Below are 25087 nucleotides of genomic sequence, written 5' to 3' on the forward strand. Positions count from 1 at the left end.
AAATTTATAAGCAATTAAATTTCTTTAGGCCCTTTGAAGATCAATATCGATGTCTTGACCAGAGTAATTATTATAGAAATGACATCACTGCTCAAATCTAAAAATTTTGCCCAAATTTTCCCAAACACCAGTCAAGGTAGAACTCCAATTTCATTCTATGAATGCCCCATGTTAATCACTGACCTCTAGAAACCCTCTGATGGTAGAATTTACTCCACTTTGTTGACACCAAGCGCCTAGGAGAAAAGTTTACGTATATAATATGCCTCTAATGATTTTAACTACTGGTACACATTGCAATATGGTTGTGTCCAGAGGCAAACTTTGGATGTCCATTCAGCTAGTTTTGTACTAACCAAATTATATGCTTAAGATTGTGCCTAAACTTTATATTATTAGCTTTGCAAGCACTTCCATGTCAGATTTTCAATTAAAACCCATGTCAATTACACTCATTGGTTCTAGTTTAGTCTAACAGTCCTGCAGCCCTTGCCACATATCAAATGGAGAGGTGTTTATCTAAAGTCCTGCCAAAAATGTACAATTATACTTTAATCATTTTTACATCCAAGTAATTATCAAAAGACGCCGCCAAACCGGGAAGGCTATGTAGCACCATCAAACGTGCAGAATAATTCGAAGGCGCTAAATATCACCAAGGATGCCAATATGAGAAACCAACCCGTTCTCGCAAATTCGTATAGTCAATACAGGTATTGACTTATTAACTACGTGCATAGGTGACATACTAAACATAATAGATACCCTTAAAAAGCTTCATAGAAAACACCGACCTTACCTAACCTTGTTAGTATGTTAAGATTAGAATCTTATTGCTTCGTAATTACAATTATTACTTAACCTATACCTACAATAGGTTAAGTAACAATTGTAATTACGAAGCTATAAGATGCTTATCTTAACATACTAACAAGGTTAGGTAAGGTCGGTGTTTTCTATGAAGCTTTTTAAGGGTATCTATTATGTTTAGTATGTCACCTATGCACGTAGTTAATAAGTCAATACCTGTATTGACTATACGAATTTGCGAGAACGGGTTGTTCTCGCGCACAAGGCGAACGATATCAAAAGTATCCAATTCACCAACAATTCGATCGAGGGAGAAGTGACTGCAGGGGACAGTTGGAAGGCAAGACACCATTAAGTTTACAAACATTTGTTCAATTAGTATGATATTCTTCTGAAGTACTCTGGAGTATTAAAATTATTCGATTGCAGCATTTGGCCTTTTAACATAGTACTTATCATTTTTATGTTAATGTAAATTGTGTTTTGAGCAATTAATGACCTCATTTTACTGCAAAACCATTTAGGTACCAGGATGGTATAATAAACTGGCTATTTAACAGACCATATACATTTGCTTAGTAGTCTGAATAAAATTAGATAGTGTTGAAAAGACGTCAACATTTCCAAGCATTTAAGTTACAAAACCAACACCAAGGTTGTGCCATACAATTGCGTCAAGAAAAGGTTAATACACACGTTCAAGTCTTAACGAAACATTTGCCCTATAAAGAAATTAACCAGTGATAATAGCTACAGTATATTATACTAGCATATACAGATGGCACTTTCAGTATACAGGGAGGAACATCTGTCTGCTCCTTTGATGTTTGTACCAATGTTACACTATAAAATCACCATGATGCATCCTTCTCCATTTAATTTTATTAAATATAGCAAGTGAAATATGTACCAATTTTGCCCGAGAATTTGCCTAGTAACGATATTTAAAATGGCACAAACCATTTTCCTAGTGAAAGCTGTTATGGTAAACTTAAGTGTTGACAGATTTTACAACTGCCAAGAGATCACAAAATCAGGCATTACAGATAAGCTATTAATCTGAAGAAAAAAAAATTAATGGCCTTTGAGGAAAACTTGCTTTACAAACAAGTAGTAACCAAGATGTGCAACTCCTACCTTTAAAGTACTCTTCATGTAGCTTCAAATTTTCCACGAAGAAAGTATTGTCCATAGGACCTATACTTCCTCCCAGCTCCTCTGGTAACTCTTCAGCTGGAATGTGTTGATGGAGAGAGTGAAGATCTTCTCCATGAAAATGCAGCTGTGGAAATATAATTCAACATTTATAACTATTTTGCCAGCTAACGCCCAAGATGCAACAATAGCAAATGCAAGATTACCCTTTAAGTTCAAAGATTTGGAAACCAATTTGTGTACGAGGTAAAGTCCAATCCCATTGATTACTGCCATTGAAGTCCAAGGTATGAAGACAATTCCTGCCAACATTTGGGGGCTGAAAACTACACTAATTTATCTGCTGCCCGCATTAGACGCCACTAATATTTGTCAATCTTTACTTAAAAAATACCACTACGTACTACAAATACAACGTTTTCCCACTTACCCGTCCTTTTATAGTGTCCGAGAGAAATGGCTTTATAAGGCTGAAGACCCAGTCAAATATAGCTGGTTCGTGTACAAAGTGCAAAGCCTTAAACCTCAGGGGGAACACTTCCTGAATGGTTCACAAAGAGAAAGTTACCATCTAACTAGAATTGCATATAAAAATTCTTAATCAAATTCATCTAATTTCACTCACAGCACTGGTTAGTAATTAGGCATTTATTCAATATTCATGCAAACTAATTCCCATGCAGTACTACCTTCGTATGAAATTTACCATACAGACTGAAATTGTCAATTAAAGCAAAGCTTTGGCCAAAGTTTCTTTTGTACACATGTAAATTACTTTATACAGTACCTGTAATGGGTATATTTATTATATGCTCAGTTTTCACAATTGAAAGGTCTAGCATTCAATTCCTGCAGGACTTTTCTGGTAAATTTATTTTCACCTGACACTTTTCTTGGCCCAGTAGAAGATAGGCACCCCATGTGTTAGACAACTAATGGGATGCATCTTGGGAAAGGCACAACTTTGCTTAGCCCTAGAGGAACGTTTGCAAACTCCACAGGCTTCCTGTCCTCATTTAGGGAAAACCAAACTAGTCAGAAGCTTCAGGTGGATGAAGCATCATCCAGAATTTGAAAGTAATTTCACAATTAACCAATTTAAAACTGAAAATGTCTAGACCCAGTAAAAATAAAGTACAAGAGATGAAAAAGGCAAGCATCAACAATCTTCAAGAAAGGCAATACCAAAACTAATGAACCTAACTTCATGTATTTGCAAGCTTGTGGAAAATTAGTGTGCCATCTGTGCATAATCTTTTAAAGCATCACTGCCTCAATTCTCACCTAATAAACCTGTTTACCTTTCTGGAAAGGTTTACCAACCACAAAAGGTGTTATGTACATTAACTAGAGCTTCATACAACATACCACACTGTACTGGGACAAACCAAGTGCATTGACTAAACAATAGAACTCTTACAACAACAACAAAACTATTTTAGGGCCAATTGTTATAAGTTTTGGACTTTTCAAAATTACCCAAACTGAAAGATTCTAAATTTTTAAATTTAAAAAACAGCACCTTACATTTAGTAAGTTTAGCAAGGGGCCTCGTAGCCTGGTGGATAGCGCGCAGGACTTAATTCTGTGGCGCGGGTTCGATTCCCGCACGAGGCAGAAACAAATGGGCTAAGTTTCTTTCACCCTGAATGCCCCTGTTACCTAGCAGTAAATAGGTACCTGGGTGTTAGTCAGCTGTCACGGGCTGCTTTCCTGGGGGTGGAGGCCTGGTCGAGGACTGGGCCGCGGGGACACTAAAGCCCCGAAATCATCTCAAGATAGTACACAATACCCAAGGAAATTAAATGGAGACTGTATTCCATTTCACAAACCTCTGCTGTACTCACGTCTGTATATCTTTGCATTGAGACCACCTTCAAAAGCACAACTACAAGGGGGGGGGGGGTAGGCAGAAATTGTATGCATGTTAATGCAGCTCAGTCTCTCAAACAATGATGTAACCACATATATAAAATTTGCTTAATCATGTGTGAAAGGAATTAAATAACTTCAAGATCTAAGAAGTTGTTCTGGGTACTAAACTATCAAACAAAACATTGTGCAAGTATGCAACTAAAACTTCAGACTTAATTACATGGATGGTGAAATACTAAAGAACCTGTTCATAACTTTTGAGACCAAAATTGGGATATGCAGCAGTTGTATGGTGCCCATCTCAAGCTGCACATCACTAAACCTGGAAAGTTGCAAAGGCATGCTACAAAATATTTTCCAGAACTGAAACAGAGCCGTTTAAATTAATATGCCAAAGCTAGGAAAATAATACAGTATAGAGACAATACGATCATGTGCAAAATAATACAACTAGAATCTACAAAATTGACAAGAATTCCTGAAACCAGCATCTTCAAGAATAAGGAAAGATTCAAGCGGAGGAAACAAAGGCATCTAAAAAAGTGTCCAGTTTTCTTTTGCAAACCGAGCAGTAGATGTTGGAGGCCAAAACCGTCAGTCGTTTCAAAGAGTTATACGACAGTACCAGGAAGACAGAACACCGAGCGTAACTCATCTCTTTACTACACTACATTTAGGCAATTACACACAGTGTAAGAGAGGAGGGGTAGGGGTCTTGCAGAGTGGACAGCACTCGGGGTGTCATAATTCTAAGGGCCTGGGTTTGAGCCCCAGTTGAGGCAGAAACAAGTGGGGTCTAGTTTCCTTCACCCTAAAGCCTCTGTTCACCCAGCAGTAAACAGGTACCTGGGAGTTACAGCTGCTGTTACAGGCCACTTCCTGAGGGGTGCACATGCACATGTTAGAAATATATGTACAGTACTTGGTAGATATAATAAGAGGAAAATCGATTGGTTAGAAAGGCGGGGTCCAAGAGCCAATACTGTAGTTCAATTTTATTGACTAATAGTAAACACAAACTTTGTTAATGGCCTACCCACAAACCATAAATGCCAGGAGTACAGTCCTGCAGTTCAAAATATACCCAAGAATTTAGGTACAGTATAACAGGGACCTGTAAGCCACTGGCTTCCTCTACCTGTCGAGGGCACTAGACACAGTAGCCCTCCGATAAATTCAGGAATTCATTATCTTTAGTTACAAAACATACCAGCCTTACCTGTATAACCGAAATCATTCTTCTTATGTGAGTAGGTGTGAGGTAATAAGCGTGAGTCATGGAAAGCCCAGCACAGTCTACAACAGCTGCAATTCCCCGAAGCTGTGTGACTGGTAGCCTCACAACGTGTTCCAATAGCACAACTTGAGACCTAAACACATCATCTAGGCTGCACACCTCTGGCAGCCATGCTCCTGTGAAAATTAGATTTAGCAATTTTAAACTGCACTCAATTTCTGTAAGCAATATACTCTAGCTTCTGAAGTGAAGAGAAGCTAATAACTACACAGCAGTACAAGTGCATTACAAGTCAAGTCTGGCCTCAGGCTGGGCTTGGCGAGTAGAATTCCCAGAACCCCATCTAGCGGGTACAAATATTTAGGTCCTTTCAATGTAATGTAGGGCATACGTAAATCTGTGTATCTATGTATTTACGTATGTAGGTTAGCTTAGCATTTTAAAAGCACCGAATCATCACTCTGTGGTAGAGTGTTCAATAAACCCTTGAACTCTATGTTTAACATTTCTCTAACCCTGTCCATGGAGGACAGAAGAAAATGTATATATGCTGGTTAGCATTGTTAATGTGTGGCCACGTCTGTGGTAGAAAAAAAAAAATATTGTACAACCAAGTACAAGAACCTCAGATTAACGTCCAATAACTTTTTTTAGAAGGTTTATTCGAGTGGACTTTTCTGCACCTTTAGTGCAAGCGTGATGGTGGCTATTCATGAATGCATTTCATATTAATCTTAAGAATTTTGTATAACAAATTTTATATATGTACGAGACTAGAGTTCAATAGGGTTGTTACAAATAGAGTTCAAACTTTTGAATGTAAATTAGGACCACATGAATACAAGTGGTGGAACTCAATTGGGGAGTAGCTGGTGTGAGTGGGATGAGAATAGCAATGGTACAAAGCCACCCCCCCCCCTTAAATTAAAGCTTCCATGCAACCCCCCCCCCCCCCCCACCCCCCCAATCTGACCATGCCAGTACTCTGGCTGCAACATTTGCAAATTATAACCATTAAATATTATGGCAAAATCATTCCTCATTTAATAATGGCAAATTTAGTTAACTAATCAGGCATCAAGAAATTTAACAATGGAAAATTTCAGCCAATGTCTAGAAAATTAAGGGTGGAACCCAATGGTTCCACAGATCTGAAATATCAAAGCAAACATGCATTCCAAAAGGCAGAGGCATTGAAATGCAAAATATAATAATGTAGATTATATATATGTATATATATCCCTACCTCGAGGTCTAAAAGAAAGGAAAAAAAGGTCAGCTTTAAAATAAAAAAAAAAATTAAAAGTAGGTGTCAAGATAAACAAAAAAAAAAAAATCCCACCTGTTCTGAAGATGAGAACAGTCCTGCCTAAGCAATCTGGTGTTTGAAGGACAGTCTGCATATGTAAGAGGCCACACATGATCCAGTGCAGTAGGGTGCAGATTGACGTACATATCTGCATTCTCCTGCCTTGCTCGATAATAACTGCGGATCTGAAAATATTGTACAATATGCTATACCTAACTTTACAGCTTTCCCAATATTTAATGCTGAAAGTTTTTGTAGTGATACACCAACCTTTGACAAATGCATTATGTTTCTGGCTAGAAGTTCATCTACACACTAGTGCCCATTCACACAAGGATTTCTAGATGTCGCTGGCATTACAATTCAAACTTCACAGAGTTCCTGTGCAGGCACTGCTGGATCAACAAACTACTGTAGTTAAAATGTTTAAATGAAAATTAAAGTAATAATTGAAGACAAATGGAACTTTATGCAGTCTCCAGGAACCAGCATTAGTGTTCAATTACACTTTAAAACTGAAGAGTAAGATTAACCAAGAAACCTTAAAAGATGCAAATGCAGAAGACTGAACTACAGGAGGGTTAGGGTCTAACCTGCTCAACGTTCAACAGGAGACTGCATTGCAAGTCAAACCAGCTAAGTAAGTTTGAAAGAAAATACAAAAAGTATCAACAAAGTTCATACCTCAAGAGAAAAGTGCACAAGAGAACAGAAAGCCCATGGTTCAACAGTGCATGAATGAGGGGGTTTGGGGAGGGGGGGGGGACAAAGGGCCATGGAAAAATCACCATACCAACTACAGAAGGAAATCTAACATACAAGTGCTATAATCAAGTCCACCAGAATCAGATGGGCCACAAAACAAGAACTATTATGATGAAAGCAAAGAACCAACTTTTCAGTTTTTAATGATACAGGGAGGACCACGGTAAAGAAGCATTTAATCAAACCGCAGGAATATTGAAAAATTTAGAAAAGTGAAGATGCCTAGAGGTTTGAGGTCTGCAAACTAGAAGCAGATTGGTAATCAAGATTAGGCAACAGACTAGAAATTTATGCAGAAGAGAAAACGCCTTTAGAACCAATGTGTCAAAAATAGCACCAGTTAGTACCGAAGAGAACCCAAAAACCTGGAAGGCAAATTTAGTTCTAATACAGTATTCAACAAAGGTGGACTACATTAAGGACTAAACAAGATTAACAACTTTAATCCAGACTAAAATGCTAGAAAATAGTGAAACGCTAACAAGTAGATTTTGTAACCATAAGAATTAAAAAAAATATTAAATAATTTTGCACAAGTCATGAAAATAAACAGATAATCAAAAAGGCCAAAATTTATTTTTTGTTGGCAAGACCTTTTCAAATTAAGAAACTTTGAAGTTTAAGTACATAATAAGGCTGAATACTCACCATAGACATGGCCTTGTCATAGTCAAATTTGCGGGCCCTCAGGAATGCAAGGAGAAAGGCCTTGTCTAGGCGCGAGCGCAATGTTGGCTCTGCCTCTACCATCTCCCTGTTCATTAGTCAAGATAATTTAATCCATCCACTGAACACTTCAGAAAGTACAAACAGTAGTTTCAATTATTGCACAAACTATACTGTACTAATAAATGCTTATGGATGAATTTCCATTAAATTTTTAAATGGCCTACTGTATTTAATACAGCGAGTTCAATATTTTTAAAGGTTTCGTTAATTTTCAGATTGTTACAAGTAGTAAATCGTTTTGCCCAACATTTCAGGTTCTAGTACAATTAATCAGTGATAAACAGGACCATCAAATTCAAAAGCTACCAATTTACTCTAGAAGTAGTCAATGAAAATGCATTTTTGAACTTGCCTAAGTGCTTGCACATCCCGGTCAACCCATTCAGGTTTTTCATGGAGATCCCACTCTGCCTCAGCTGCTAATGCTTGGGGGAGGCTGCCATCTTCACCTTCTGGCACAATCCTCCTGTCCATCCTCAGTACTGCCTCAACACCAGTATCTACCTTGTTATTTATAAGCAATTCTTTTTCAGTCACTTTATTGACTTCTGTTACCCCTGATTCTGTTGAATCTTCTGTCTGTGAGGTCACCACTTTATTGGACCTTTCTATTTCTGCAGGGTTAACAGGTTTTAATTCTGCCTTTAGAGAATTCTGGGAAAATAAATATTTATTTAGTCATGTTGGGCGTTTGGTCCTAGTCCCCTCCACGAAGACTAGGAAGTTCAGCAAAGAATACATGTCACCAGATATTTACACATTTCTGAGGGCCATTAATTATGCCACCAGCAATTGCTTTTACACAAAAATATACAGCAATAACAATTTTTATAAATACCTCTTTTTCCATTTCTTGTTTATCAAGCTGTCCCTGTATAGCTGGAGATACTGGCTGGACAGCAGCCATCCCAGCTTCATCTCTGGTTTCCACCATCTCAGGCTGCCTCAGTGACAACCCCAGGTGCTGGGACTCTTGGCTAACAAGTCTTACTCCAGAGAAAAAAAAATTTAATATATAGATATTTAAATATATATATATACATACATATACACACGCATGTACTTAATATTACTAAAATGTTGGTTTTTATGATGGACGTGAGGAGGTTAATGATATTCCAAGACCTCAACCATCAGTAATGTTCATCTACTTATTAATTTGATTCCTTCAATAAAACATGCAAGTAGTACACCTAAATGTTTATTTACTTAATCTATAGAACAGTTCAGTGCTTTAGCACATTATGTGCGTCTTACCTTCTCACTACCTATGTGTTATGGGGTGCACAATATATTACTTTTCCACGTATTTTTTCGTCCTCTCCAATCGACCTTCACCGTACATGCTTTGAACGAGTTTCCCTTCCTTGCTGCTCTTACTTTCCCTTCTAGCGTCTGCCACCTGCACGCTTTGGCCAAGAGAACGGCCAGAAACAATTTCCGACCAAACGTATAGCCTCGTACTTTGATAGTGGGGACCTTGACAACCTACGGTCTTCCTGTGTCCCAGAATCATCCACCCATATCATTGTTCTCCCTCCAGAGAACAATCTGGGACATGCGCTCACGCATCGCTACCCAAATATTACCTTCTGGTTAAGTTATTCCCGCAGCTCCACACGCACTCCCACGGGGAAACTCAACCCAGCACCCTTAAAACTAACCCCCTTCGTCTTTAATGCCACCCAGAGTCATTTTAGAGTCAAGAAAAGCTACGAATAGAGCGCCAAAATTACGAATACCGCTTAATACAACTTTCAGTCTACTGGATTTAAGTTTAATAAAATTTAAAAACTGTACCACACTTAATTTTTTCAACACATTAATATGGTAAGCAACCACAATTAACGCCAAACTACGTACTAATTTACGGCCTTTTTTTTTAGATCACTCAGACGTGAACGAGCGAATTATGCTAGACGCAGGTGCTGCACAAGCTAATACGTACTTTACGAATTCAACGAGCAAGCTCAACACTTGTCACACTCCACCACTTAGGCTGGACGGTAGAGCGACGGTCTCTGTTCTTGCAGGTCTGCGTTCAATCCCCAAATGTCCAAGTGGTTGGGCACCATTCCTTCCTCCCGTCCCATCCCAAATACTTATCCCTTCTAAGTTACGACTTGTGCAAGTCGTAATGGTTTAGCACTTTCCCCTGATAATTATTCCGTTCAACACTTACCACATACAACACCCATAAATATTAATTATGGAATAAAAACTTTAGTGTCCACCACCTCAATCCATTATGTGGGCACATTTGTCGCCAGCCCGTCCAAAGGTTTCCTAACGTCAAGAAAAAGTCACATTAAAAAATGTCCCTTATCCTAATCTACCATTGGTCCAAAAACAGAAAAGACCGTACGCCACTTAAGCGAGCCTGCTTCCATTTTCTAGTACGACAATTTTTGGTTTTATGCAACTCATACGATCGAAATGCTACTTTCTTTGTAAGAGACAGGTTGCCGTCACCGCCCACAGGATTAATGTAGTTCAAAGTATAGAAAAACTACATTCGAGGCCTGTAATTAACGAGGGCAAGTAACAAAGTTAGTCCCTCGACAACGCTGGTGGGGAGCTAAAACGAGGTCACCTTGGTTGGGAAGGTCAGCCCGAGAGTTATCAATAGTTTACTAGCAGGTGTTGTGTGGTGCATTGTTTATGTCAGCGATTCTGGTAAAGCAAGGGTCCCTTATATACCGGTTCTTTACATGCCTCAGTACAGGCTATCATTAAACTTCCACAAATATCCTACGGACCCATCCAAGGACGTGCAAGGGGAAAATTCTGATGGAGAGTGAAAGTCGGAAAGGACGGATAGAGTTAAAACAAGTTAGCAGAGGAAGAGCATCCAAGTTTAATGTGTTTTGATTCTATCCGCCCCACCCAGAATTATCATCCCTTTAGCAATCTGAAGTATGAAACTTGGTTTCCCAACTTTTGGAGCAATACACGTTTGACTGTACGACTGCCGATAAACTAGGCATTTACACAGGAAGACTGGCAAAGTCCGGGAATGTGTGCTAGTGTATGGTATGGGTGGGAGCAGTAAACCTGAGCGAATGTAAGGAAGAGGGCATGAAATATAAACACTATGGGGAAGACAACCTGGAAGATCAATGGAAAGACAGGAAAGGCATTTATGACTGTCAGTGGGAAGGATTAAATATAGCCTAGGACGCAACACGCTCCAATACAAGCTTAATTTATCATGCAACTTGCCTTTAATATCTAGTACGTTAACTGTTGCACTTTCGAAACGTTTACACCTAATTTTAATAACATTACTGGTGGGATCCGAGTACTGTATGGTGTTACGTACCTCTATAAGATACGTAATTAAATAAATTATGTACATTTATAATTGTGTATAAATTACATGTATGTATATTGATATACTTATGTTCTATGTAAAATAATTTCATGTTACATTGTTGGCGTTAGGCCCAACGTATCGTGGGAATGATCGTTTTATTCCTTTGTGTACTCAGTTTCCCATGGGAACTAATGATTTATATGTGATCATATGTGGGTAACATAGGTGAATAATAATTATGTGAACCTTATCTGGCAAATCGTCGTGGGATAGTCCGTTGCTGGATGAGCATGCCATCATTCCCCTTTGTATGTGTATTTTAATTACTATGTAAAGCAATAATTACCTTATTTTTGTTATACCAATATGTATTGACTATTCATTAAGTTAGTTTAAGATTACTCTTGTCACAATATGTTGCTCCATTGTAGAAATAATAAATATTGTAACTTTGGTAAATTTTCGCGGGGCAAAAGCAATGATTTTGACTCCCGCAGATATGTAGGTCAGTAGCTGATCCGGGCCAGGGGAGTTAACATCTTGTGGAGTTAAGTTGTACATTTTTGTTCTGTCATAACCATAACTAGAATAATCTGTTATATTAATTTCTGGGAGAGACCGTAATATTTTAATTTGATATATTTGTGATCTAGTGACATTTCTGTTCTTGCATAGAGATTTATATTGAATATACATATATATAGAGATTTCTATGTATATTTCTTCATTCTTAAGATAAATTTATTCAAATGCTTTGTACCAATTAGGGGGTTACACTGGTGACCCGCTCTAAGACAACAGCAGTTGTAGTATCTCTAGACATAAAAGCTTGGCTGTTGTAGGGTCACGAGCCGTAACGTACGATTGGTAACACCCACCACCACACGAAACTATCAGTGTCATGTATATGACAAAGTAAACTAATTGCGAAGTTCCGAACGGAATAGTCCGCACCTTCCGACTGACTCGCGAACACGGAGAAAACGCGACCCAAGTTGCCTTCAAACTTTTGATGTGGTAGTCACGAGGGATTTAAATTGGGTCTGCAGTGGTTGTTGGCTTGTTAGTGACGCTTTAGTATCGGATCCCTAGAGGGAGGGGGTTGTTTGTACTCCTGTGTGTACACAAGACTAATGTCAAACACTAATAATCCAGATTATTAGGTTGACAAGAGATGAAAGTTCTGACGATTATTTTTATTTTACTGTTGGACAAATCTGTTATCTAAATTCAAGGCGTTTCTTAACCCGTGCAGTTGTTAGCGGGAAGGTTCAGCTTTAGTCATGACGGGCAACACCTACACAGTTGCCCACCCTCAAAATATTGCCAAAGTGTTGGTTAATCCAACAGCAAACCACCTCCCCACTTTCTTCCATCTTCATGACTAAAACAATGATTTGCCTGCAACCTGTCTTCAGATGCATTCATCAATTTAATGTATTTTATATTACAAATAGGGTTTCCTCGTACAAATTATTATTATTAGTGTGGGTCTTAGAGAGCTATGTATGGCCAGGCGTAGGTTAGGCGTTTAGGTTCTGTTGGTAATTTGTAGTATGTGGGTAAAGTATTATAAAAGATTGTCAGTGAAGTATTGTTCGAGAAATGTTCGAACGTCATCTGTCGTGTCCTGTGTAAAGCGTTCTTTCACAAACGGGGGCTTTGGCGGCTGGATTAACAAGCATTTGGCTTTTGTTGTCGAGAACGAACTGCTGAAAAAAAAAAATTAAAAACTGTTCGGAAAATGGAGTAATGCATCTTTGGGGATGGCACCAGGTTGGGCGAGCGACGTCTGAGGATAGTTCGAATGACAATTATTGCTGCCTCCATTCCCACCAATCACCAGGTTGAATATCTTGCCACATTTTATTTACACCAATAACAAGAAACCTGCTGCCCCATGCGAGGCTATTTATATCCCAAGCTCTCACTTTTTTTGTTTTACGGGCTCACCATAGCCCGTGTTACTCTGAACTTTGTTCCGAGTAGCTGAATCAAACAAAAATCACTCTTGGTCTGATGAAACCCAGGCCTCAAACTTTCCAGCAAATTTACTTTTATGATGTAACTTTGTAAAATATTTGAACACGCTTCAAAAGTAATGTCAAGATCTAAACTTAATTGAGTTTCACAGTTTCATTGTTCTAACTTATGATTATATTTTTAGAATCCTATTCATATTCACTTCTGGGTCTATTCAACGATCCCACAATAAAGTTAGGTGTTGGTTCATTAAAACTATTCTTTAATTACTCATAAGAAATTTATGATATAGTTCGTTCTTCAATGTGTGAACAAATGTGTATCCAGTTAATTCACACAAAACTTTCAGTACGTTTTCCTGCAATTAGTATGAATAAATTTATAATTTAATTAATAATGCACTTTATCTGGATTAATTACGTTAGGAAGAAGTTTTAGAATCTGAAAAAGATATGCAATTCCTATTGAATTATATAGGCCTATAACAAACTGCGTTCATTTCACATAACTGCTACATCCCTGAATAATAGCTTTCCAATAATAATGGTTCAGTTCTTTAACGTAATTAATGTTTTTCATTATACTGAACAAGGAGTTAAATGCAGGGTACATCAACTTTACTAAAAAGTACATATTTAATCCAATCATGTATATTTTCATTATTTTCAAATACTTCCACAAGCACTTTCACTTGCGACCATCTCACGTGACTCCCTGCGGTTCGTTACCTGCGTCTGTTCTCTCTAGTATGCGTGTTCCAAGGTTCGTGTGTTTGTGCTCGTGTTGATGCGTGTTCTCGGCAATGTTAAGCATCAAAACATGGCTCCACAAGACGTTTTCTTTCCAACTAATATCTAAAGATTAATATCAGAATGTTTTATCATCAAACTAATTATATCGTTGCCGCTATGATGTGCACTGTGTGTCTTTAAGCAATGTTCGGAATTTGTTTTATTTCCATACGTGAATACTTGAGCACACAGAAAGTATATACATCACAGTTAATTTATTATTATTTTAAGAGATTACGGGTTATAATTCTGACAATTTATACATCACACGCTTTGCCTATTCACAGGCCACGCATTACTTTACGAAAAACATGCAATACCTGTTTATACAAGACGAACATTGCCAATTTATGTATGCCAAGTGAGTGGAGTTTGTGTAATGTGAGGTGACCCGGCTACAGTCAGTGCACAATTATTAACATCCAACCGCCGAGTGAAAATTTTGTACAAGATTTGTCAACAGCGGATGGTGGTGTTTGACGTCACGTCACGGTCATGCATACATGTGGCGACGTGACCACATAACTAATAAACCCTTGCCATGTGTTGAGGCTACAACACTGCTAATTAAACCAATTTTTTGCCTCGGTCATATGAAAAATATGTTTTTTTTCTTTCCATACGGTGACGTTTTATGACTGACGACACATTTGTGTACATGTACAGAGCGAGTGTGAGTGTGTGTAATAATAGTGTAACTAGCTTCAAAAGACTCACTGTCTTAGGCAAACTAACTATAGGGTTCAGTTCATAAACCGATTAAGTGCCTATGTAACCGTTACCACTACCCACGGGATGAGGCGTATAATAAATTCAATCTGATGACAACCGTCTCGTGGCGTGAAGACATTATAGGACCACAATGAACAATGGCTCGTTATAACACTATAAAAACAGCGTCATCAAGATGGAACAAGGCTTCCTTTAGGAAACGATACTCTGCCCGCCATCACAAGTTTACGATCCAAGACACTGATATTGTCTACCAGCAAGACAAACTTTATAGTAAACCCATGCTGAAAATACCTAACTATACACGTTATAATCACAGATCAGTAAACTGCGAGTCATTAAAATACCACTACCACGCGAGGCTTTCAATATCTTTATAGGTTTAAACATTATGACCTCCAGGTGCGCTAAAATAGTACACACATCATACATTATATATTATGCGAACAAGCCTGAATGGTCCCCAGGACAATATGCAACTGAAAACTCACACCCCAGAAGTGACTCGAACCCATACTCCCAGAAGCAACGCAACTGGTATGTACAAGACGCCTTAATCCACTTGACCATCACGACCACTTGACCATCACTTAATCCACTTGACCATCAATATGTATTATATATTATATAATACATATTCCTGGGAATATTCTTATATATCCTGGGAACCATTCAGGCTTGTTCGCATAATATATATATATATATATATATATATATATATATATATATATATATATATATATATATATATATATATATATATATATATATATATATACATACACACATATATACATACATATATACATACATACATATACATACATATATCACATTATTATATACTTGCTGACCCCCCATTAAACACCTTACAAGTTAAGCCACCCGTCCTCTCACTTAGTACTTCGTATTTTGGACGGAATCTACCTGGCCATGAAAAATGCCACGCATAAATAAATATTAAAGCATCGTAATATTGACATTTGTGTATACTGTATCATCCTCTATAGGTCTGGCTGGTTGTTTACATCCGTTCATCTCTGGCTATCTTCTTGAGGTTATCTTGAGATGATTTCCGGGCTTTAGTGTCCCCGCGGCCCGGTCCTCGACCAGGCCTCCACCCCCAGGAAGCAGCCCGTGACAGCTGACTAACTCCCAGGTACCTATTTACTGCTAGGTAACAGGGGCATTCAGGGTGAAAGAAACTTTGCCCATTTGTTTCTGCCTCGTGCGGGAATCGAACCCGCGCCACAGAATTAAGAGTCCTGCGCGCTATCCACCAGGCTACGAGGCCCCCAACCTAAGTGCACAATTGCACAATTTTAAGCATTCGGTCCTTTTCTATATTATGGTTTTTGCATATATAGGAAAAAGATCTGACAAATGTTGCAAAAGGTATTTAAAAGAATTATGCCAATTTCAGGTTATCTGTTTTGAAGCTCAATTTTAACTTGGCAAAAGAAATTTAAGTATTAAATCTCTAAATTTCAATAAATTACAGAGCAATTTATAGTGCAGCGCTACTAATATTACCGTTAATCTAGATGCATTTCCAAATAACAAAAATTAATACAAAACCAACCTTCTGCTTTTTCATAAGGTACAAAAACATTTCCCGTTAGGCTAGTCACACAAGCTTTGAATAACACATTCACACTTTCGCAGAGAAAACCACAAAATTGTCTTTAATATTTTAATGTTGTGAATATTTCGTCCAGCGTATGTCTAGCTCAGTCTCGCAAATATACATCACAGGAACCACAACATGAGGCTTTCCCGTTCCAAGGAGCCAGTTTGATTCTTTTGTAGAAAGTTCCCACTTTCAGAAATATCAAAGCATGGGCTTCAGGTTTTCCTCAGTGTGCATAATTAATGGCATTTTATAATTAAACCTAGGCATTTTTTTTATAAGCATATAAATAACAATCGTACCTATTTTAACATGTTTTTCCTATATTTTTTAAACAAAATATTTATATTTTCTGGCTACAACAAAGAAAAACAAAACTCATCCTTGCTGTTCATAGTCTGACTTGTGATTTTCCGGTGTAGTGCTCACGTCACGGCACCAGGGATGAAAATGATCCAAGAGTTTTATTGGTGAAGTTACTTGGGCTCTGAATTGTTTCATTCTAACTCTGAAATTAGAGGTCTATTAGGGTTATCGAGGTCTTTCTACCCAACCTCTCAGGTTAGTGATCCACAAGTCGACTAACTCCCGTGTACCTATTTACCGTTTGCCTATGAGGAAACTTGCCCAAACGTCTCTGCTTGTCTGGAAATCTAATCCGATACCAACTGGTTGCAAGCAGATTGTGCAAACGACTGTTCGCGTTCAGTTCACGGTATTGAACTATGAAACAAATTGGGGTTTTTAGAAGTAAATTGTGTTCCATTGTATGTGTGTCCACGTTTTCCGACAGCCTGTCTGTCCTTGGAGCAGCGTTCTGTCTGAGAAACACTAAGTATTTGTCCATCTATGTAATTACCCAAGTGTAGTTACAGGATGAGACCTACGCTCTTTGTGTGCCATTTTCCCAGCACTGTCATAACGCTTTGAAACTACTGACGGTCTTTGCCTCCATGTGCATGTTTGTTGGTGTTATTGACGGTAAACATTATTAGCTGTGGTCGTCCATATCTGCCCGTGTAGGTGTCCGACTATCTGCCCGAGAAATTCGAACAAGTATACAACACGAGTATACATACAACTAAAGAACTAATGTAGCAGACAAGAAAAGGCATAATACTAAACACTAACCTATTCAAACAAGACAAGTAAACCAAGATGCCAGTACAAAAAATACAAGTAAACAAGTACGGATAAAAACCATACATGAACACTAAAGAATACAACGTATTCACTGCATGCAGGTACACACAAGTGTATTAGCAACTTCAACACATACTAGATACATGTAATCAAAAAACCGCGCCAAGCCACGCAAACTCTGGTAGTCGGGCCTGCACGTGGTAACCGGTGGAGGGAGGGGGGGGGTGACGAAGTCAGTCAGGACACACGCTCGAGGGGTCAGTGACATCCACCCCGCCGTCACACCTAGCACTAAGCGGGTTCAAGAACCTCTCCCAGTTGGCACCGTCACTCGTACCACTGCCTTACCTTCGATCTTCGCCTCATTAATGCCTCTCAGATCGTCTCCCCCCCCCCCCCCCCCCTTCCACAACCCTCAAGTATCAGTACGTCAGTCAGGCGCCATGAATCAGACCCATCATGCAAAACCGCTATTTGAAAAAAATTATACCGTTAAATAATTAGTTTAAAACCAAACCAAGCACAAGAGCCAAATGAATGTTTATGAACTATTATAAATGTACAAACATTTATGAACCATTTTGAATTTGGATTTGAGAAACAAGCGACGAATCACGTTTCTAAAGATAACCCGATTAAGCAGCATCTCCGGCTTGTGAACGTCAAAAGCGACCTCAATTAGTCATGCAAAAGGACGGTTGCACCGAAACGATTACAGATTTGTATATAAAATGAGATTACTGTATTAAAGGCGACTAAATCGTCCGGTGACCTCGATGGCAACACCATTCGAAAACTGGCCGTAATGTTGCAGCTAAATGTGTTGCATGTAACTACCTGTGCGCGCGTTTCTACGGAAACCTAGCACCAGAAAATTTATATTGTTTGTCATTCATATTAGTACTTTTTAGGTTACATTTCTTCGCCTAATGTAGCAATTTGATTTGTTTCTGGTGATGTATTATCGGACGAGCCGATTAAGCTGTGATTTATTAAATATTTAGATATGCGCCCAATTTAAACCAAAATGCCGAGAAAATATAAAAAACCTTTTGTTATTTGTTTTACTAGTATTAACGCTTATAATAAAGCGTTGTGGAAAATTAAAGTCACTAGGATCACCTAATCGGTGAATATAGCGTCACCAAATTCTTCATTCAGAGTGTTTTCTAGGGCCTATTAAGCTATCAGGTTAGACGAGACAGTTGGGCTCTCACTAGCACACGAGACACCGCTGCACTTTAACCTAGTATTTCCGATGTATCTGAACAGTTTTAGCGCCGCTTTCGGCCAATTGTTCCAGTGTTACTAAACAAATTACTAGTTATTTTACGCTGTTGTAAATCTTATATTCTGTATATATTATATACATTTCATTCACTTTACAATCGCAGCCTCTAACCTCAGACCACAAAAGCAGCAGCCTACAGTTTCAGGCGAGCCACGAGTACCCACAATAAAGAAAAATCCCAGACACCCAACTGGAACTTTAGGCTTTCCCTGATAATCCAATTGACTGAAATGTTTTTATCAACAATAACGTTGTTAACAATCCACACAACTTTGGATCATATGGAACACTGAACACCTTCATGCTCAAGTGGCACCCTAGGGAAGGCCTAAAGTTTCCAGTTGGATACCAGAAAGGTGTGTCTGGGATTTTTCCTTATTGTGGGAGCTCTTAGCTCAGTTGGTAGAACTGTGCCGTTGCCCCCCACCCACTTCCACAACCAAAAAAAAAAAGTGAACGCGTATTAACGACACATTGTGGGATAGTCAAAGCATGTATTCCAAAATGGTGAAGAGTGTCTTTCGCAACAGCGCTGAATAATAATTTGTTGGTAGTCTTAGGACGTAAAGAAGCCAAGAAAAGTTGAGGGGCTGAGAATACAAGGTGCTTACCTATCGGTGCATATGCAGAGCAATATCTGGCTTTTGAACCTCTCTTCTCTTGGCACTCTACACCCCATGCATTTCTACCTCTAGTAGGCAATTTTCTAGTGTTTATTGATGATGGAAATAAGACCTTGCACAAGACCTTGTTCAGTGAGAGCTGCCCGTTCTCTGCCACTCCGTAAAAAAATGCAACCGTTTTGCCCAACTAGAAGCTTGTTAACCCAAGGAACTCATCAAGACTGGTGCATCAAAAACGTCAACAAGTTAGTTTTCTATTAATATGTCACATCGATTCCGTAAACAAGATGACAACGTATTAGAGCTGCACAAAGCTAGAGGTGTGAGGAAGATCTACACAAAACACCCACACAAACACACAATACAGAGGTGTTACCCCAGCTTTCAACTGTATATTCACAGTTTAGTTTTAGACTATGGGGCACTAAACTCTGACCTAGGCAAAATAAATTTGTTTGTTACATGTACACGCCCACACTGTAGGGATATTGTTTTAAAATCATTTATATATAAAGGATAGTTTAAATAACGAATACTAACGAGACATGTGCGCGTACAAGATCAACCCATTCCATCCCCAGAAGCAAGCGTCGTAGAGCTGAACTGGTCCAGATGACTTTCACTTGCCGGGAGAAAGGATTTGAACTCTCGCTTTCTAACGTGTTAACATGCTGAACCTCCTTCTCCACATCTTTTGTTTACCTCGTGTCTACGGTCAGCGAGATGCTGGATCTCGCCAACAGTAGGACCCACTTAAGCATTATTTTTGCTTCTGTACCATTCAAATTTTTTCGTACGGGACTCAGCCTCAGCTGTTTTGCGTCTGATGCGTTGACGTTTTTAACGCATCAGAGACCCATCTTCCTAACTTTTGTACCTAATGCATTCAGACTTGTTTAAGCTCTAGCTCTAGCTCTAATTTGCCCTTGAAGCTGTACCTGGAGATGGCTTAGCTATTATCAAGTCATTCCAATTGTTCACCTTCCCCCCCCCCCCTCTCCTTAAGAGGGATTCAATGTGGCTTATTTAGGTTCCATCTTCCACCGTCATCCTCTTGACCTATTTTCCCCGCGCACACATTACTATATTGTGTCAGGAGATCAGTAAGTCTAAATGTGGAAGGTCTCCTCCTCTCCCCCCCCCCCCTCCCATCCCGAGTATTATGGAGCTGATGGGATTCTATTTGTGTGCCTCCGGAGAGATTCAATGTTACGTCTACTCCCAGATTATCTCCCTTCTCTGACCCTGATCAGTTCCTCTTCTTTCACTTACAGTTTTGTTTAGGTCTCCTTTCTCCTGTGTATGTGCTAGGGTAATTATGAGGAGGAATGCGGTATGCAAGCACTACTATATACCACTTGGGATACAAGGACCTGGGATTGAACAGAGGGAAGGAACGGTGCCCAACCATTTTAACCATCTGGGATCGAACACCGACCAGCAAGAGGCGAGGACGCTCCGTATCGACCTGTCCAAATAAGGAACCTAACGTATACGCAGCCCGTTCTCTTTGTTCGCCACAACTTTAAAAATAAAGGAAACAAACGTACGAACCCGAACCACCCACCTAACCCACCTACATAGCCTCGAAAAATGCTATTTGAGCCGTTACTTTTTCATAGTATCTCGTATTTAGTACGTTGGGGCTCATAGTATACAAAACTTTAGGCAGCGTTAGTTGAAAGAACTGGTTAGGAAGAGAATATTAAACCATTATTCGCCACTTTAAACGCTATGAGTACTTTTCACAAGCCGCAGATTCCTGTCCCCTTCGGAGGCCACTAAAGTTCGTAGCCCCTTGGGTAAACTAGTAAATTGAGAAATCGCCAAGATGACAACGATGGGTTATCCAGCTCCGTCTTGACTACTGATAAGATAAGCAAGAGGTCATGAGAGTTCAAAGATTGGATAACATTCCGACCAATCAGCACAAGCTTTCACACAGCATCACCACACAAGTGATTGGTCCTATGCAAGAATGACTTGGGCCACTCCAGAAAGTCCTCACACATCTAACTGATGCACCAATATCTTCACTTATTACCGTTATTTTCTACTTTAACAATTTATCAACGTACTCTGAGGGTTCAGAGGGAGTGAGTGCGTGATACCGCGAGTGCACACGACCTTAAGAGCACCTTAATGACCTATATTCATCAAGCAGTTACCCAAGTACTTACGAACCTCTTCATCTTTACTCAATCTTTGGCGGCTCTGTTTACATAGATTAAACAGTTCATGACTCCGAAGCGTCAGCTAAGGCGGCTGTTTATAGCGGATAACATTAACCTGGGAAGTTTTGATGCTCTTATTGCTATAAACAACCTCCTGGTGCTTCGGAGCTCAAACTGTTAAATCTATGTTAACAGAGCCGCCAAAGATTGAGAAAAGATGTAGAGGTTCTCAAGTACTTTGCGAAACTGACCTGATGAATCTAGGTCCTAAAGACATTCACGTCACTTTAGTAGTCAGGTTCAGTGATTAGCTAGTAATGTCTATACAACACTAGTCTGGTAAGTACAGTTGGGCCTAGCCAGTAACTGGATGAATAATCACAAATATACATACTAGATAGAGCTAGTACGAACCATGCCTAAAGCCACTACCCAATATGATCTAGTTAAAAAAAGGGGGGTGGGAGAGAGGAGAGGCATTACTTCGGAAATTTCAACGCTTCTATCATCGGAAATTTCAACGCTTCTATCATCGGAAATTCACAAAATTATAGATCTGGTTTTGGCAGGAGGTTTGCAATAGATCCCGGGTTTATGTCTCCTGGCGTGTGGTTTAGTTTTCACATCTTCAGCCACGTTATTGAGACTCGTCGCCTGCACATGTCTGCAGAGCCGCACTCTGCATAATCCAACACCAGGCAAGGTACGAGAACGCTTACATTACCAGACTATGTGGCCTGCCACTTTAATCGAACGATGACTGATACACTAAGCTTTACTAATTAGTGACCAACGAAGCTTTACGGCACTACAAGGGCAGATAAAACCCCCATGAAGCTCAAACTCTGTAATCCAAGACCAGGAAGTTGTGGAGACAATATGCCTCCAACAATAGTCTACTTTCCACTGAATTATGCTGTTGTAATTATTCTAAATTTGAAACCGTAAAGATTGTTGCCGTTTTAGATTCAGCTACTCCGAACAAAAAGTTCCAAGTAGCACGGGCTATAGTGAGCTCGTTGTGGACTCACAGGAGAGGGGCTGTAACTAACTATTATTTCATATGGACAGTGTCTGAGAATTAGATCGGCATAACTTATGATCATACCTGATGGATGATCTCAATGGTAAAGTGGGATAATATCCGGCTAAAGACAAAGGGTGGCTATCGGATCTATAATAAATTAGAGCTATATATTTAAACATCTATAGTTACCATTAAGAAAAAAAATATACCACTCCCTAAATCCCCCCCAACCACTTGGGCTGGATGGTAGGGCGACTGTCTTGCTTCATGCAGGTCAGCGTTCAATCCCCGAACGTCAAAGTGATTGGGCACCATTCCTTTTTCCCGTCCCAATCCACATCCTTATCCTTACCCCCCTTCCAAGTGCTAATTAGTCTTAATGGCTTTGCGTTCTAATAATTCCCTCTAGTACTCGCTCCACAGTATGCCCAAACTTTATACATTTCAAGTATATCCTACTGTTTAAAATATGTATTACTAATATTGCACGGATGTACGAGGACAATGGGGGAAGAGTATTGTACAGAATAACGCCCAGCTGGGTCTGGGCACAAATGACAGGATTAACAACCCAACTAGTTTCCTTTCTATTAGGAATGTTGTACATGTAATATGGCCGTATATTTACTGAAAACTAGTGCCGCGACCCAATAAAGTGAATGAACTCTCCAAGGCAAAATTTATAAGCATATTTTTTGTATAAACGAAAGTGATGAAATCCCTAATACTGCACGACAGTGTAGAGAAGATGCTAGTTGTGAGTACACTTGCATGTAGATAACGTTTCGTCTGTAAAGGCTTTATCAAGTCAAGACGCTGAAAACCTTCGACAAACACCACACAGCAACAGTAGTCACCCGAGGTCACTCGACCGAAGGGTGAAGGTTGTGGCAGTGGAGTAAAGTGGTGCACAGTGTAGATGATGGCAGTCAGTGTGGTGGCGCTGGTAGATACTAGAAGGGAAGATGAATGACAACTGGGGCGGTGAATGATTGCAAGACGGTAGACATGGGCGAGGAAGTGGATAGACACATTGTGGTAGAGAAAGTAGCATTAAGGACAAATGTGGGGCCAAGGTGAGCAAGAAAATGCGGTGCAAAGCAAGGAGACAGGTGTGGCTTGTATGAATAAATATATTCTTGCATTACAACTTTCTATGTGTAGCATGCACACAATATTCTTACACTATACACGTGACCCGGGTCCCAACAAGAAACCGTTGGGGGAAGAACAAGAAGATAAATAAGGATGGGAGGGTGTAGTAATGTGCAAGATGGGTGTAAGGATGGGAACGTAATATAAAAAAAGGTAGGCTTATGTCGGGTCACGTTTGTTAGACATGTTAGAGCATTTGAGTATGTACTGTCGAAGGGAAGGATCAGCAATAAACCAGGACTATGGTGGTTCATATTGGATATGTTTTGTATTAGAGCCGATTTGAAAAAACGGCGTCTGAAGAGTAGAGGCAGTTTATATTATTTTAGAATACCAGTCAATAGGTTGATTAGAATTCCTAACATGACAAGAAAGCTTTGTGTCTGCAGCCTCAACACTTGTGTTCAAGTCTTGTCATTTAGTGTACGGCCAGTTTCCCCAAAGTATTGGAGATAACGAGACGAACAGGAAATAGTAGACACCAGCAGCATTAGAAGCAGGCGAGGCAGTGTGAACCAGATTACTACGAGTAGTGTTAGTTTGTCGAAAGGCGAGCTTTGTGTCAAAAGGACTAAGGGATTTTCGAGTGTACATATGAAAGGCAGTCAGCATAGTGCTCAGGAAACAGTGCAGCGTTTGAAATGGGTTTGGGATGAAAGTGTTAGCTTGATAATAGGCACGTTTGATAAAATATAAGGGGGTAACCAGAGATATTTGTAAATAAAGGAAATGTCATTTTAAAAACTGAGGGTCACTGATGAGTAGAGCGCGGAGGAAGAGTGATGCGATTTATTGAAGAAAATTCATGCATTATCCATCTTTGCAAAACTTGTACAACTAGTTACAAATGCCGTAGAGTACCATTTATACATCAAGAACATGACTGGTACTAACATCGACCACTGGGGTAACTTTAAACCCCCCCCCCCTCCCACCAATTACTGGATTTTCCCCTCTTAACCGTTGCTCACACTGACCCTTCATTAAGGAAAGCTATCACACGCAGCCCACCAGACTTAAAGGATGCCAGAGTAGCTGTAACGAAAACCAAGCAAAAGACACATTCAGACCTAAATGCCAATTGCTTTAGAGATTTAATCCTTTAACTGATCAGGGTATATCCATGTTCATTATACAATTATCTCTTGGTAATTAACACTACGACCGTTAATAGGATACCTTGAAGATGTATAGATCTACCGGCGCAGACGATGAGTCACAATAACGTGTCTAAAGTATGTTGACCTAACCACACACTAGAAGGTGAAGGGACGACGATTTTGATTGTTGCCGCCGAACGCCGTTTCGGCCCGTCCTGGACCACTCTCAAGTCGATTGTAGA

General features: G+C 39.4%; 2 protein-coding genes across 3 annotated transcripts in view; one reads left to right on the top strand and one right to left on the bottom strand.

Moving 5' to 3' along the window:
* LOC123746865 (uncharacterized) overlaps positions 1-25087 on the top strand; it is a 50731-nt gene that overhangs the window by 9480 nt on the left and 16164 nt on the right. The window lies entirely within an intron of this gene.
* Positions 1-25087, bottom strand: part of LOC123746866 (alpha-tocopherol transfer protein-like) — a 33335-nt gene that overhangs the window by 3353 nt on the left and 4895 nt on the right. The window contains 8 exon segments of the mRNA XM_069319603.1: positions 1948-2092; positions 2396-2506; positions 5060-5253; positions 6420-6486; positions 6488-6571; positions 7800-7901; positions 8229-8534; positions 8719-8866. Of these exon segments, the coding sequence (XP_069175704.1) occupies positions 1948-2092; positions 2396-2506; positions 5060-5253; positions 6420-6486; positions 6488-6571; positions 7800-7901; positions 8229-8534; positions 8719-8814 (1105 nt within the window). The 5' untranslated portion in view covers positions 8815-8866.

Source organism: Procambarus clarkii, chromosome 93, assembly GCF_040958095.1.
Source record: "Procambarus clarkii isolate CNS0578487 chromosome 93, FALCON_Pclarkii_2.0, whole genome shotgun sequence".
NCBI classification, from domain to species: domain Eukaryota; kingdom Metazoa; phylum Arthropoda; class Malacostraca; order Decapoda; family Cambaridae; genus Procambarus; species Procambarus clarkii.